Below are 14,503 nucleotides of genomic sequence, written 5' to 3'. Positions count from 1 at the left end.
GTAAGCAATTAGTAGGGACACTATTAAAATTATTTATTTAGAGTAGATGCAATTCATAAGTCTGACTGTCGTAACATATATAGACATTTCCCAGTAAATATTTATTAGGATCTTTAAGAAAAGATGTTACTAGGCTCCTTCTGATTTTTCAGCACAAAAGTGTGTAAGGAGATATTTATCAAAGGGTGACTGGTTTACAAAAGAGTAACTTAATCAGGAGGGGGAAATGCAGGTCAGATTACCATTTTGGCACTTTTTCAGTCATACACTGGTATTTAACTGCCGTCTTGCTCCCCAGAACAAGAAACGTCTGTATGCATGGCAATGGAGAGAAGCCTCCAATCTGATTTCAGAATGGATCTGAACTCATGCATGCAGAGCTTACTTTAAAAAGAGAGAGAGAAAATTAAAACGGGAGTCTTAATACAAAGAAGCATTTTTTTTAAAAAAATCCCTTTATTGTCAGTTTTATTTATCATGATTAAGTTCTTTGATTTGCTTGAAAGGCACCCAAGAATAATAATTGTAACTTCAAACATAAAAGATACAAAATGTACAGAATAAATAATACAAACAATTCTAACTAAACTTTATAGTAAAATAAATTTGTCCTGCTTCTTGTCTCCTTAATTCCAAACATAATTTTAGTGCTATGTTCCATTGATTTCAACTGATTTGCTGTGCTGCTTACTCACTCTCTCTCTCTCTCTCTCTCTCTCACACACACACACACACACAAACACACACACAAACACACACAAATCCAAATTGTGAGTGCAGCAAATCTGTGTTTGGAAACACAGTGACAGACTTGTGAAATAGTCAGAATTGGATCGAACAATTTTCTTCTTCTCAGAAACAAAGTTAGGATTGTAGATTAGATCATATTATATGTGAGCTGTGTTTACATGTGAGATCAAGTATGACAAAGAACACCATTGCATTTAAACTTGATCACAATTCTATACACACACCAAGCTGTGGAGTTCTACGGGACTTGCTAACCTTTACATGGTTAGCCACTGACATCTATGTATGCAAAATTAGCATACCCATACAAATGTGGCAAAAGCACGTATCTCTGATATATATGCTAAGGATGTATCCATACAATTTCAATAACTAATTTTCAATGCAACTTCTTCGGTTTGTGACTTTTCTTTATTTTACATGCCTACCTTGTTTAAACCAGACCTGTTTGGGGTGGGGGTGGGAAGGGCTGAGAAATGACCTTTTGCCATGTCATTATGGCAAAGACAGTGTGTTTACAGCCAGAAACAAGTTCTGATGGCTTATTTCTTGTCTGACTTGCAGTCTGAAATTCACTGGCCACAGCAAAGTGATGTTATCATAGGAGCCAATCATATAAATACAATAAAAATAAAAATTGGGTGCATCAGTATACTAATATATTTACATTAAATTCTCAGTAGCGTTTCAAACTTCCCAAGTACAAGTGTCAATCCAATGTTGCACAGGAGTCTATAGCAGCATTATACTGAAGATTGTCCGAAAATGTGATTAAAAATGCCATAGAGGGAAAGTAACAAAAGGTTTCCATTATACCCTTTAAATTCCTGCCTAACATACCACTTTCCCTTTCCATCCTCATTATTATTTTTTTTGATAAACAACATTCCAAATTGAAGGTTCCTAAATACTGCAGTCCTTGGAAGCTCACAAATGGTTTTTTTTTTCTTTTGAAACAAAAACATACAGTTCCCTTTATAACTATTACGCATTATTGCCATGTACAATTTGTTCATATACATGGACTCATCCATAACTCATGTTCCCTACTTTCTAGTAGCTGGCTAAGTCAATCCTCGTAGGTTTTTAATTAAATATTGCATCCATGGAAAAAAAATAAGAAGGGAACTGAGAAAAAACAAATGCTTTAAATGTCTGTTTAGCAAAATCAACAATTAAAAAAGAAACCTTAGGGACTGCAATACACACCTAGAGGAATATGGCCAAGCAAACTGAATTTCCTCCCAGAATCCAGTTGTACAGAGTTCACATTTAATATTGGGGATAAGAGATACATAGCCTGAAAACTTTCCCATGGCTTCACACAGTTATCCCTGAGAGCTTCTTTTCACTCAGATTACTGCTGTGCTTAAAGTTCTGATTGGTGACACATTATTATAAGGCACTTTTATTTACAAAGTTCCAAATGTAAGACAAACCTAAGAGTTTCTGATTCAAAGCCTTCAAAGGTGGTGTTTCATGTGTGCTGTTCCAAAACCTCCAAGTAGTCAGGTTCAGCATGCAGGTTGGCCTTGAGCTCAAAATATTCATTTTTAGTCTGTTCTAGTAAAACTTTTCTTGGCCGGGAGAGCATAAGTGTCTCCATCAGCTTTAGTTCTTCATGAGCTCTTGGATAATGTACTTCCATCTCAGGATGTAGCTGAGCAATGCTTTTCCGAAGATATTCCGTTATCCCCAATTGTTGGAGTTCTCGCTCCTTCTCAAGAATATTCCTATACAACGAGCTTGCATCCTGGAAGGACAGAAAATCAGCTGATTGGTCTGTAGCTTTGTACTTGACATTTGGACCACCAGTGAGAGGAGAGGAGTGTTCCCTTTCTAAGAGACTTCGCCGAAGGTGTTTGGAATCATTCCCCTCCTTATCATTCCTTTCATCTCGATCTGCAAATTTGGAGTTGAAAGATGGGCTTTGATAAACTTGGACTATGGGGCTGACCATGCGCTGTTCATACAAAGTTGAAGCTGGCCGTTCAGTGGTATGGTGTGTGGTTTTATGACCATACATGCTATATTGAAGCTGAACTGGATTGTTGTCCCGTACCTGCTCTTCCGTTTGTTTCTTTTTGTGCCGCCTCCGCCGATGTAGAACAAGAACAACAATGCCAGCTGCACAAAAAATCATTGTTATAAACACAATCAAGAGCCCCAGGATTAAAACAGAGAGAGGGATTACGTCGGTTAGCGATCTCAGAATAGTGTCTGCTGTACTGGTGGTAGTTGGTGATGTTGTGATGATTAGGAAGCTAGGATGAGTTGGGATAGCTGGACTGTTCATTAAAGTGGGACATAACATATCACTGTTCAGAGATTTCAGTTCCTTTTTAGCTAGATGTCTTGGAGAAGTACAGAGAATTTCTCCCATCATTGTATTCCTATTCAGTTTTTGTATCCATTGTTGTAGCCCTACAGAATCACAAGTGCAGTCCCAGGGGTTGTCTTCCAGTTCAATTTGTACTAGTAGATCTAGATCATCTAAGACATTTTTTATGGGCAATTGGGTAAACTGGTTGGTTTTCAAATTCAGCCTGGCTAGCGGAACTCCAGAAAAGATATGAGATGGCAAAGTTTGGAGGAGATTATTATTTAGGTATAGGACCTTAAGTTTTGGCATTGGACTAAAAGTACCAGGTAAAATCTCCTTGATGGCATTATATTCAAGGTACAAATACTCAAGGCGTTGCAGGCCTAAAAACAAATTCCGACTTAGTTTAGTGAGATGGTTGCCATTGAGATATAATTTTTGCAATTCAGTGAGATTTATAAAGGATCCTGCTTCTAACATTTCAATACGATTGTTTCCCAAATGAAGCATTTCTAGACTGTCATAACCCACAAGATCTGATTTCAGTAATGTTTGGATTATATTTCCTGCAAGAATCAACTTTATAGGATTGGGAGGAGGAGAACCTAAATCTGACAAGCTTTCAATGTTTTGTTCCTGACACTGCATCAATATCCCTGAAAGGATATTGCTTGTGCACTGACAAGGTATAGGACAATATACTCCAGGAAGCAGAGTAGCTGGTTTTGTAACATGAGGTGTTAAACTGGATTCCTTCGTGGGAGTTTTAAAAATAGGTATCACTTTGGTTGAGGAATGACTATCACTTATTGATGTTGTAATCACCAAAGGCAATGACCCTGATGGAGAATCAAGGTCATTTGGGGGTGGAGTTGGACAGAGCGATTCTGTTTTTAATCTGCTTAATATGTTACCTTTCAAAACGGGAGGGTTGTGGCACACAACATCCCCTATTATGGACTGAGGAGGCATGTTTTCTAACCAACTCTTTAACTCCAGTAGGTCACAATTACAGATCCATTTGTTGTCTTCTAGCTGGAGGTCTAGAATTCGGCCAATGTGTTCTAAAAAACCAACATAAGGCAATGTTTGCAGTTGGTTCCCTCGAAGATCCAGGTGAGTTAATGGAACAAAGCGAAAGACATTGGGAGGAAGAAATTCAATGGCATTGTCATTTAAAATAAGCACCTTAAGCCTGTTGAGCTTGCTGAAGGCACTTGATTCAATTATTGTGATGAAATTGTTATCTGCTTGAAGGAATTCCAGGCTTTCTAGCCCATGGAAAGTGTCTTCCTTAAGTATTTCTAAATAATTGTGGTTGATATGGAGTTGTTTAAGGTGACTTAGCCCATTAAATGCCCCTGGTTCAATGTCCACAATATAGTTAAATCCAAGATGCAATGTGACAGCATTGATAAAGCTGGCAAAATCATTGACCTGTAGCATAGTCAAACTGTTGTTTAAAAGACTAAGTTGGAAAGGCCGGGATGGTGGAACATGTACTTGAGATATCTCCTTGATGCCTCTTTCTTCACAGTTTATGATTAAGATGCTGTCTTTTTCTTCACAAAAACACAAGTTTTCACAAGAGCCAATAGTCGAAGAGGATGCTAATTCAGAATATAGCACATCACAAGCAATCCCCATTAAACTTAATGCGATTATCCAGAGCTTCATGGTAATCCAACAGCGTCTGCAAAGTACAATAAATTAAACACATTTTAGTGTTTCCTTCAACTTTGGTGGGGGAAAACAACTATTACGGTAGTATGTTTTAGTATACAATAAACCAGCTGCTAAAAAAAGTCACTCTAATCCACTGAAATATTACAGTAATTGTCTAGTCTAAAAACTGAGAACTATTGGGTCACGCACTGCTTCTAATTTCCAAGATAATTTAGTTTATCCTTGAAAGAGAGAAAGGTTGTGCTAGAACTGTGGCTTACTCCACCTTGGGGAAGTCACTTTCTTCTCTTGAACTGAGGTAATGGCTCTTCACCCAATCATTCTAAGAGGCTTGGAGGTTTAATACTTTGCAGTACAAAAGGCTGGACCCACACCCACACTCCAAATAAAATCTCCAGTCCATCTTTCTCTGAAATAACAACCCAGAACCTAGCATCAATATCTAAGATGACATAGGCCTGATGCATGTCAAAGTAACATATTTGTTTTATGTCTTTGAAAAATAATGTGATAATTTATAGGAAAGAAAGGGCCAGCTAATTTATACATTCACACTTATGTATATACATTATTTTAAGAAAGAAGAAGAAAAACAAATTCCGCTGTATTCCCATAATCATGATGGTGTGATGATTCTTATTGGAAAAGTAATCTTGAGGCTGTCTTCAGGTTTATGGTTTTAATTTTCTGAAAGCAGAGGAGACAAAAAAAATGACACAGTGATCAGATCCATATTTTATTCATGCTCCATCACTGGTATAGCCTACCCTTTTGTACTTTTCCAGCAATGCAATGGGTGGGATAATCTACTACCCACTTCCAGCTCACTATAAAGGTTTCTCTTATCTGTGTTTTGAAATGCTGCTTCAAAGGGCCTGCTTTCCATCCTGGGCTATGTTAAATTCTTCCAAGTGATTGGTTCCCTATGCTTCATTCCAGATTAATGTCCTCTCCAGCTCAAATTAGACCCAGCACATGACATATCTGCTCCCATGGTTGTTGGTGACTGTCATGTATGGCATTTCATTGAAGCTACTAGGATGCTATGTTCACAGCTGGTCAGTTTTTGCTTTTCTTAGTTGATCTAATAATAGTTTATAAGAGTCATAGAATCCAGTCAGGTCTCCTGGGCACCATGTATTCCCTATCTCTTTTGCTAGTATACATCTGTTTACCTTTTCAATTTCTACCTGCCTGTATACTAACCTAAGGATCATCATACAAACAAAGGAATGAAGCTACAAAGTCCACATTTTATGAAGTTAACCATCACTTTTTTTTGCTTCCACGATGTTTTTTTTTACAGACCATAGTAAAACAAATGAGTAAGGGGCCATGTTCCCTTTATTTTAATCAATATAGTATCAATGTAGCAGGGTACAATACAGCACAGTGGTGGGGAGCCAGGATCTTCATTAGTGTCAAGTGAGAGAATGTGAGAAGGGGGCATAAAAGTATCCAGCTGCGCAGACATCTGGGGAAAGAAAAGAAATTACCACTAAAAGGAATAAGCAGGAGATGGTAAATGTGATTGGGCTGGAGTGCAGCCAGTGAGACTTGCCTTCCCTACGACATTCAGAAGGGAAGAAACTGAACGACCAGTCCAAGACAGTGGTGATTATAGCCTGGATTAAATACCAAGCACACCTCACTGTAATATCAGTTCAATTAGGACCAGGCTAAGATACAAGAAGGGACGCGGTGGCTCAGTGGGTTAGGACGCTGAGCTTGTTGATCAGAAGATCGGCAGTTTGGCGGGTTGAATCCCGAGTGCCGCGTAGCAGAGTGAGCGCCTGTTACTCGTCCCAGCTTCTGCCAACCTAGCAGTTCGAAAGCACCTAAAAATACAAGTAGAAAAATAGGGACCACTACGGTGGGAAGGTAACAGCGTTCTGTGCGCCTTTGGCGTCCAGTCATGCAGGCCACATGACCACAGAGACGTCCTCAGACAAGCACTGGCTCTTCGGCTTTGAAACGGAGATGAGCACCGGCCCCTAGAGTTGGAAACGACTAGCACGCATGTGTGGGGGAACCTTTACCTTTACCTTTAAGATACAAGAACAGCTGGAGAAGCATGGAACATAAGCAGCTGAGATTGCCATGCAGAATTACCCAATGACTTCAGCAACAGATCCGAAATGCTTGGATTTCATAGAGAGAATGAGGGGGATGGCTTGGATTTTACTGAATTAATTAATTAGTTAATTTCCCCATCTTCATTATTTTTTATAAATAACTCAAGATGAAGAACATACCTAATAATCCTTCCTTCTCCTATTTTTCCCTTAACAACAACTAGCTCAAAGTTACCCAGTTGTCTTTCATGTCTAAGAAGAGACTAAAACTCACAGTCCCCTGGTTTCTAGGTCAGCAGCTTAACCATTATACCAAACTGCTTGTAATGTGATTTTTAGAGGTGCTTCAGGGATTCACAAAAATGAAGTTGGAGAACCGAGTGTGACTCTTGGGTGGCAGATTGATCATCTGTGATTTAAATAACTTTAAATTTGAGGTTACACGTACTCAGAGTAAAGAATAACTATGGGGAAGAAAGAACTCAAAGATAGTGGTGGTGGTGGTGGTGATGATAATGATGATGATGATGATAATAAATAAATAAATAAATAAATAAATAAATAAATAAATAAATAAATAAATAAATAAATAAAAAGTTGGTAGGGACCTTGGAGGTCATCTAGTCCAATCCCCTGCTCAGACAGGAAACTCTATACCATTTCAGACAAATGGCTATCCAGTCTCTTCTTAAAAACTTCCAGTGTTGGAGCATTCACAGCTTCTGGAGGTAAGTTGTTCCACTGATTAATTATTCGAACTGTCAGGAAATTTCTCTTTAGTTCTAGGTTGCTTCTCTCTTTGGTTAGTTTCGATCCATTGCTTCTTGTCCTGATTTCAGGTGCTTTGGAGAATAGGTTGACCCTCTCTTCTTTGTGGCAACCCCTGAGATATTGGAACACTGCTATCATGTCCCCCCCCCATCCTTCTCTTCCTTAAACTACACATTCCCAATTCCAGCAACCATTCCTTATATGTTTTAGCCTCCAGTTCCCTAATCAACTTTGTTGCTCTTCTCTGTACTCTTTCTAGAGTTTCAACATCTTATTTACATCATGGTGACCAAAACTGGATGCAGCATTCAAAGTTTGGCCTTACCAAGGTATTGTAAAGTGGTATTCACACTTCACGTGATCTTGACTCTATCCCTCTGTTAATGCAGCCTAGCACAGTGTTGGTTGTTTTGGCAGCTGCCCACACACTGCTGGTTCATATTTAAGTGATTGTCCACTAGGACTCCAAGATCTCTCTCACAGTTGTTACTATTGAGCAAGGTACCACCTATACTATACCTGTGCATTTGTTTTTTCTTGACTAAATGTAGAACCTTACTTTTTTAACCATTGAATTTCATTTTGTTACACTTCTAAATGCCTTTTTTTTGAAAATCCTTCCTTAGTATTGTGAGTATATTCTAAGCCATTAGGACAGACATGTCAAACTCGTGGTGTCACATGATGTCACACAACGTACCGGAACATTTGCCATTGCCGATAATGGGGTAGACATGGCTTCCGTGTGACGCATCCGGCCCATGGGCCAGCAGTTTGACACCCCTGCACTATGAGATCAAGCTAAGAAACCCTTCACCTGTCCTTTGTGTAATAAAAGAAAGTTATTCTCACCATTAAGAAACAATAACAGGGCTTGCTACCTATAAAATGCTGACTTACATACTCAAGGTTAGGGTATTGGTATAAACAGGAAGAAGGATAAGAACACTGTCCCAAAGAATATCATCCATGAGAATGATTATATCAAATTTAGCAATGGTATACAATCAAAGGTGTAGTAGAAAAGTTGAGGCAAAGAAGAAACAACAACCAAATAAAACAAAAACTGGAGAGAAAAATACTTATAAAGGAGAATATTTGTAGCTCAGAGTTGAAATGAGGGAGCCATGGTGCTTGGTTGTTTTCTTGCAGATGTTTCATTACTCGACCTATGTTACCTAGTTTGGGAAATGAGAGCACCAAGGATCGCTCAGAAAAATAATTCTAAATAAAATGTTGATTTTGTCCTCCTTCAAAGCAACATTTTTACTGTTACTATTCTTTCAGGCATCTCTTTGACATGACATGCAAAGGAAGGAAGGAAGGAAGGAAGGAAGGAAGGAAGGAAGGAAGGAAGGAAGGAAGGAAGGAAGGAAAGAAGGAAGGAAGGAAGGAAGGAAGGAAGATCTAGGGGCAAGAAGATTCCACTTGACTGTTTACTAGAATAGCCTCATATTTCTATGAGCAGTATTGGGGAAAAAATCTATTTATTGCTTTTCTGGTAAAAAAATGTGTTATCCATCAAATATTGAGTAGAAATATGGTCTGTCTAGCTTTTCTGCTACAGATGATTGAAGAAAACAAAGACAAAAATTAGATAACTTAATTTAAAGAACTAGTTATATGTACATGGCATCATTTAGTAATTGTGCTTCATTCTGCAACTATAGGAAGTGTTTACTCTATAGCAAGCAATGCTAATTAGAGCTCCTTGCTATATTATCCTGATTATTTAAAACCAGGACCTCCAAAAGGCAAAAAGGTGCAAACATCAATATATTCCATAGCACTATTTTATAGGCCTATACGTCTCAAGTGAAATGGAATATATGTTTTGGTAAGCCTAAATTGAATTATATATATTTTTTCATCCAAGTTATATCATTTGCAGAGTTCAGGACTGAAAATAAATTCTTTTGTAATGAAGTTGCTACCAAGAGTGGGGGGGGGGAAACCACGGGTTACAGAAGCATAAGAAAACCTCTATTTGGAAGGTAACCTAAGGGCTAAATGCATGTTCTATATATGTGGGGATAATAGCTCAAGAAGGACAGGACATGTTTAGTATTGATAGACTGTTGAGTATATTGACAACCAAATCAAAGGGAAAGGAAAGATGAACCTGCCAAATTGACTGTGAAGGGGCTCTTAATGAGAAAAGTATGATCAAAGCAGTCCCAGCTCCAAATACCACCAAACAAAGGTTGCAAACTGTAAAAAGATAGAGAAGGAAAGCAGAGGATAAGGCACATATATTAAAATTAAAGAGAAATGTTTGGATAAGGAGGGACATGCTTTGTGATTAAAAATAAACAACCATCAGGCCACTAAGAAACTATTTTTTAAAAAAAAAATTATCTTGGATAGCAACGAGAATTATCCATGGAAATCAATGGAGAAACCAATGATTGTAATGTAGATGGTGTTGTGGGCTCCCCAACATGTCCAGTCTGTGGTGGAATCTCCACCTAGTTTGGAGGAAGGAGCTGACAGGTCAATTTTAGAGTTTTTGCACTGCAGAAAGCAGCACTAATCTGATCTCCCCCAGAATACTTGAACCCTTATCTGATCATTCCCAAGAAAATACAATCAGTCTGGCAGAGTTTTTGTAACATAGATCACTAGACTTAAAGCTTCTGTTTCAGACTTTTTACAAGTGGTTCCTCTTTGCTTTCAACTGACACAGGCCATCATATTCTCCCTGAACACCAAAAACTGGCTTGTGTACTTCTGTGTACCTTTACTTAATGGGAAACATATTTCAAACAGCTCTATTGAAGTAAGTTCAATAAGAAATGATTTTTTTCTTAATAATTCATATTTGAAGGAAATGGTTATGGCAGCCTTGCAGTGGTTCAAAATGCATGCTACATATCAGTCTCTCAGTTGGTTATATTAAACTCTAGACCAGAGATCCCCAACCTTTTGGACACCAGGGACCAGTGCCATGGAGAAAGGTTTTTTTCGTGGACCAGAGGGGTTGTGATTTTGAATACTGCCTGCATCTCAAGGATGGAGCTTTGCTTGTTTGTACGGCCCGCTTGCTAGCATGCTGCAAACAAGTGCTGATCCAAAGACCGGGGGTTGACACAGGAGTCAGTTTGGTGTAGTGGTTAAGACATCAGGCTAGAAACCGGAGACCTTGAGTTCCACTCTCTCCTTAAGCACAAAGACATCTGGGTGAACCTTGGGCCATCCCTCTTTCTCAGCCCTAGTAATCAAGTAATGGCAAATCCATCTTCTCAAGAAAACTGCAGGATCTTATCCAGGGGGCTCACCAGCAGGAGTCAACACTTACCCAGAGACACAAATACTTTTTCTAGACATATTTCATCTCCTTCTTAGGTTGGAGGCTAGATTGATATATATGAAATTTGGGCTGATAGTTTGGGCTGATACAGGCAAAAGATTTCACCCATATTTGAGCCAACGAGGTGCTCAAAACTATCTACTTTTTTCTATTTTGATGCTGGAGGTTGGTCTTCAAGTAGGTATTACAAAACGGTAATATAGGTTTGTTTTGTTTGTTTGTTTTATTCCAAATACAGAGACAGTGAAGAGAGAGAGAGAGAGAGAGAGAGAGAGAGAGAGAGAGAGAGAGAGAGAGAGAGAGAGAGAGAGAGATGCAGAGAGAATAACTAATAGTTGTACAACACAACCCACTTTTAATTTTGCAATTCAGCTGCAGAACTGAATTGCTTTGAATTCCCAGTCAAAAAATCCATCATGCACCTCAGGTTGCATCAATTTATTTAACTAGTCCCCATCATAGGTCAATGAACTACTGTATGCATACTATTGACTTGCAGGATGCCCTTGTAAAACTTTGAAAGTAAGATTAAAAAATGAAAAAATATCACTACGTCTACTATGACTAAAAATCTAAAGGAAGTAATAAAGAGTGAAAAATAGAAAATAGACAGTAAAGAAACAGCCCTCTCTCAATAGAGGGGGAGGGATACGACAACATCTATCCTCAGTCTACAACACAATCCTTTCAGCAGTTCCAAGAAGGCTCCATACCCATGTGCACCACTCAGGTGACCTTGAGGAGACAGATAAATCTCCAAGTGGCCTCAATGACTCTCTAAAAGAATGCAAATGACCAGCTGTCTGCAAGGAATATAAATCCTTCCATTCCCTACCAACCAGTCAGAGCTAAAGAAGTTTTTTTGGATAAGAAGCTAAACGTCTTCAAAGAAAAAAAAGAAAGAAAGTCCAGTTACCTCTTGAAAAAGTACCTTTGGGACAATCATGACTTGGATGACTGAGAATCTCCACAGACAAAAAAGAAACATGCAAAGGGACATGTGAAGATTGCCAACAGTGTCATTAACTTCAATCTACAGTCTACATGGGATGAAACTGCTGTGGTACTTTGGGTAATCTTATTTATAAGACCCTAGTTTCAGCCATGAAAATTAGTAAAATATACATCTTCTTAAATTTACACTTTTAAATGTGAAGAATAATTCAGGGTTGCAAACATTGCCTTTCTTTTATCTGAGCATCTCCCATTGTTTTGTAGCAGCAATGTATTAAGACAAATTTTCAAAGGGAAAAACCTGTTAAGTTAGAAAAAAGATTACTTTGGACATGTTCATTTATTTATTTTGAGGCAAAGGGAGGTTTACTCTTTACTACAAAGCTAACAAAGCAAAGCTACTCTACTACAATAGTAAACAGTGTGCTTAAGACACTCTTTCTTGGAATAATTTCCAATGAATTCGGTGTGGATAACTACCAGGTTGTGACCACCTTCTGTTTGGAAAGTTGCTGTCAAAGTCAAAGAATCTAGTTTGTTAGAAGCCACTAAGAGTGACTGTCCATCTCATTTAAGAAAACGATTTGGTATGTAACTAGTTGGAGAGGAATTTTATGTGAAAATGTAATTGTTCATCTTTCAATTCACCAGAAGCACATGCCTGATCTCATAGGCTCACACATTTTATGTAAACATCACAAAATCTGTTGCAGTACATTAATTGAGTTTACTCAATCAAGATGATTTGCGGCAAATGTTTCATCCAGCTGCAATGAAGGTTATGGAAAGCCACACAACTAAACAGTGGTGGAGAAAGAGAAAATTAGCTTTAAGACTTTGGGGGCTTTCCAGAGGTATTTGGTTTGTTAGTCATGACAGGAGAAAACATTCTAGATTGGATATATCCTATTTCAACTAAGATGTCTTTATGGTGTAAATTGGCTGCAGTCTTTACACTTTTACTTCCAGTATGTTGTGTGAAATCTAATAGGTCTTCTGAATAAGCACCTATCATTAGACTGCTCATCTGAATTAACTTTGAAAGTTTGCTTTTAATTGATGTGGTTTTGTTTCTTGCAGAAATTTTCTTCTTGAGGATATATGGATAATTTAGCAAAACTAAACAGGTCTAAATTAAATTGGCTCTACAGTTATCAATGGCCCTCTCTGGGACATTTTAAACATCTGGAATACTTGGTGCCCTCTGAGCTCAGTTGTTTGCTTGCGGAAGTTTCATTACTCAACTACATAACATCAACAGTGTTAATGATAATGTTTCCTAGTTGGGTGATGGAACATCTGCAGGCAAACAACCAAGCAGAGAGAGAACCAAGGACTCCACTGTTCCACATATATTCCTTTCTATTGGAATATTGTAGAGGCATATTGATGGCCAAGCAGTACAAGTCTCAAGGAGATTCAGAGAGTTTATTCCTAGGTAAATATCTACAGTATTATAATTTCAGTTTTTCTAAATATATTTCTTAGTTTTCTAATCTTTTTTGATTATTTTTGTTCACACAAGAATTTACACACATACAAATATATGATACTTTGTGAGATAAAGGAATATCTTGGTTTAATATCTCTAGACTATAAATAGTTCTGCTTGAGTCCCTTCCACCAACCCCACCATCTCAGATGATGAGCAGGACACCACATGCAAGTCCAGGCATTCAAGGTGTCTTGCTTCCCACCACCACTCCTAGAAACAAAGTATTCACTTGCAGTACCCAAGGTTTGTATTTGACACCCTAATTTAAACAATACTCTTAGCTGCATCAAAATCTTTGGCTCATTTCTTCATGTATTATTTATCTCCTCTTCTGACAGGGAAAGAGAACATCATAAGCATGTTATGATATCCTTGAGTCGAATTAAGATAAGTAAATCAATTTGGGTTGCATGTTGCATTGAAGATCGCTTTGCATATGCATTTTGGAAAATGAAAGTTTTCCGTCCTCTCTCTTCCTCAAATGGAAAAAGCATTCCTCCCACATTAACTATTGCCATGCTTTCTTGAGCATTCTGCAATCCGTAAGTCTTTTTATTCTGCAGAAAAAGGCTTAGAGCTTATGAAAAGCATAACTCAGAGGGTTTTTCTTTGTTTGTTTTAAATCTTTCTACTCTTTGAGTTCACCCCAGTCTTCCAGAGCCACTGGTAATACAACTGTCCATGAAATAAGTGTGTGGCATGCAATTGTTTCTCTTTAATACTTTTCCCTCACCAGCCATAGATCTTTGTAACAATCACAGTAGCTAACCTCATATTATAAATGTACCGAGCAGAAGGCATGCCAAGTGACATCAATTAATTTAATTAACGTTGCAGGTTACAGAAATGTGACTCATAAATGGCTGATTTGTATTTTAATTGAAGCAATCCGTCCCCAAATTGCCTGAAATAAGCGGTTCCATTTCAAGCCTGAAAGGAGAGGAAACCGCGTTTGAGGGAAATCTAGTGATCAGGAGTGCCCTGGAGTCGATTTTGCACAAACGTTGCACCTCCAGCCACATCCCTCTTCGCGTGAAGGGCGAATAAACCCACCTGTCCCAAAACAACGAGAAAACAAAACCTTCCCAAGATCATCAAATTAGCTCCAAAGCCAGATTCTCCTCTAGGTTCCCTTAGAG

The 14,503-nt window shown here is 38.3% G+C and overlaps 1 protein-coding gene across 2 annotated transcripts in view; it reads right to left on the bottom strand.

Annotated features, from left to right (window-relative positions):
• Positions 1–457: 457 nt before the first annotated feature.
• Positions 458–14,503, bottom strand: part of SLITRK6 (SLIT and NTRK like family member 6) — a 15,133-nt gene continuing 1,087 nt past the window's right edge. For both annotated transcript variants that reach the window (XM_081327648.1, XM_081327647.1), the window contains exon 2: positions 458–4,766. In XM_081327648.1, coding sequence (XP_081183774.1) covers positions 2,228–4,750 — 2,523 coding nt within the window. In that variant the 5' untranslated portion in view covers positions 4,751–4,766 and the 3' untranslated portion in view covers positions 458–2,227. The remainder of the gene's footprint in view (positions 4,767–14,503) is intronic.

The sequence above is a fragment of the Vipera berus genome (assembly GCF_964194415.1).
Source record: "Vipera berus genome assembly, chromosome: 4".
In the NCBI taxonomy this organism is placed as follows: Eukaryota; Metazoa; Chordata; class Lepidosauria; order Squamata; family Viperidae; genus Vipera; species Vipera berus.
This window is presented reverse-complemented; position numbering and strand designations above follow the sequence as displayed.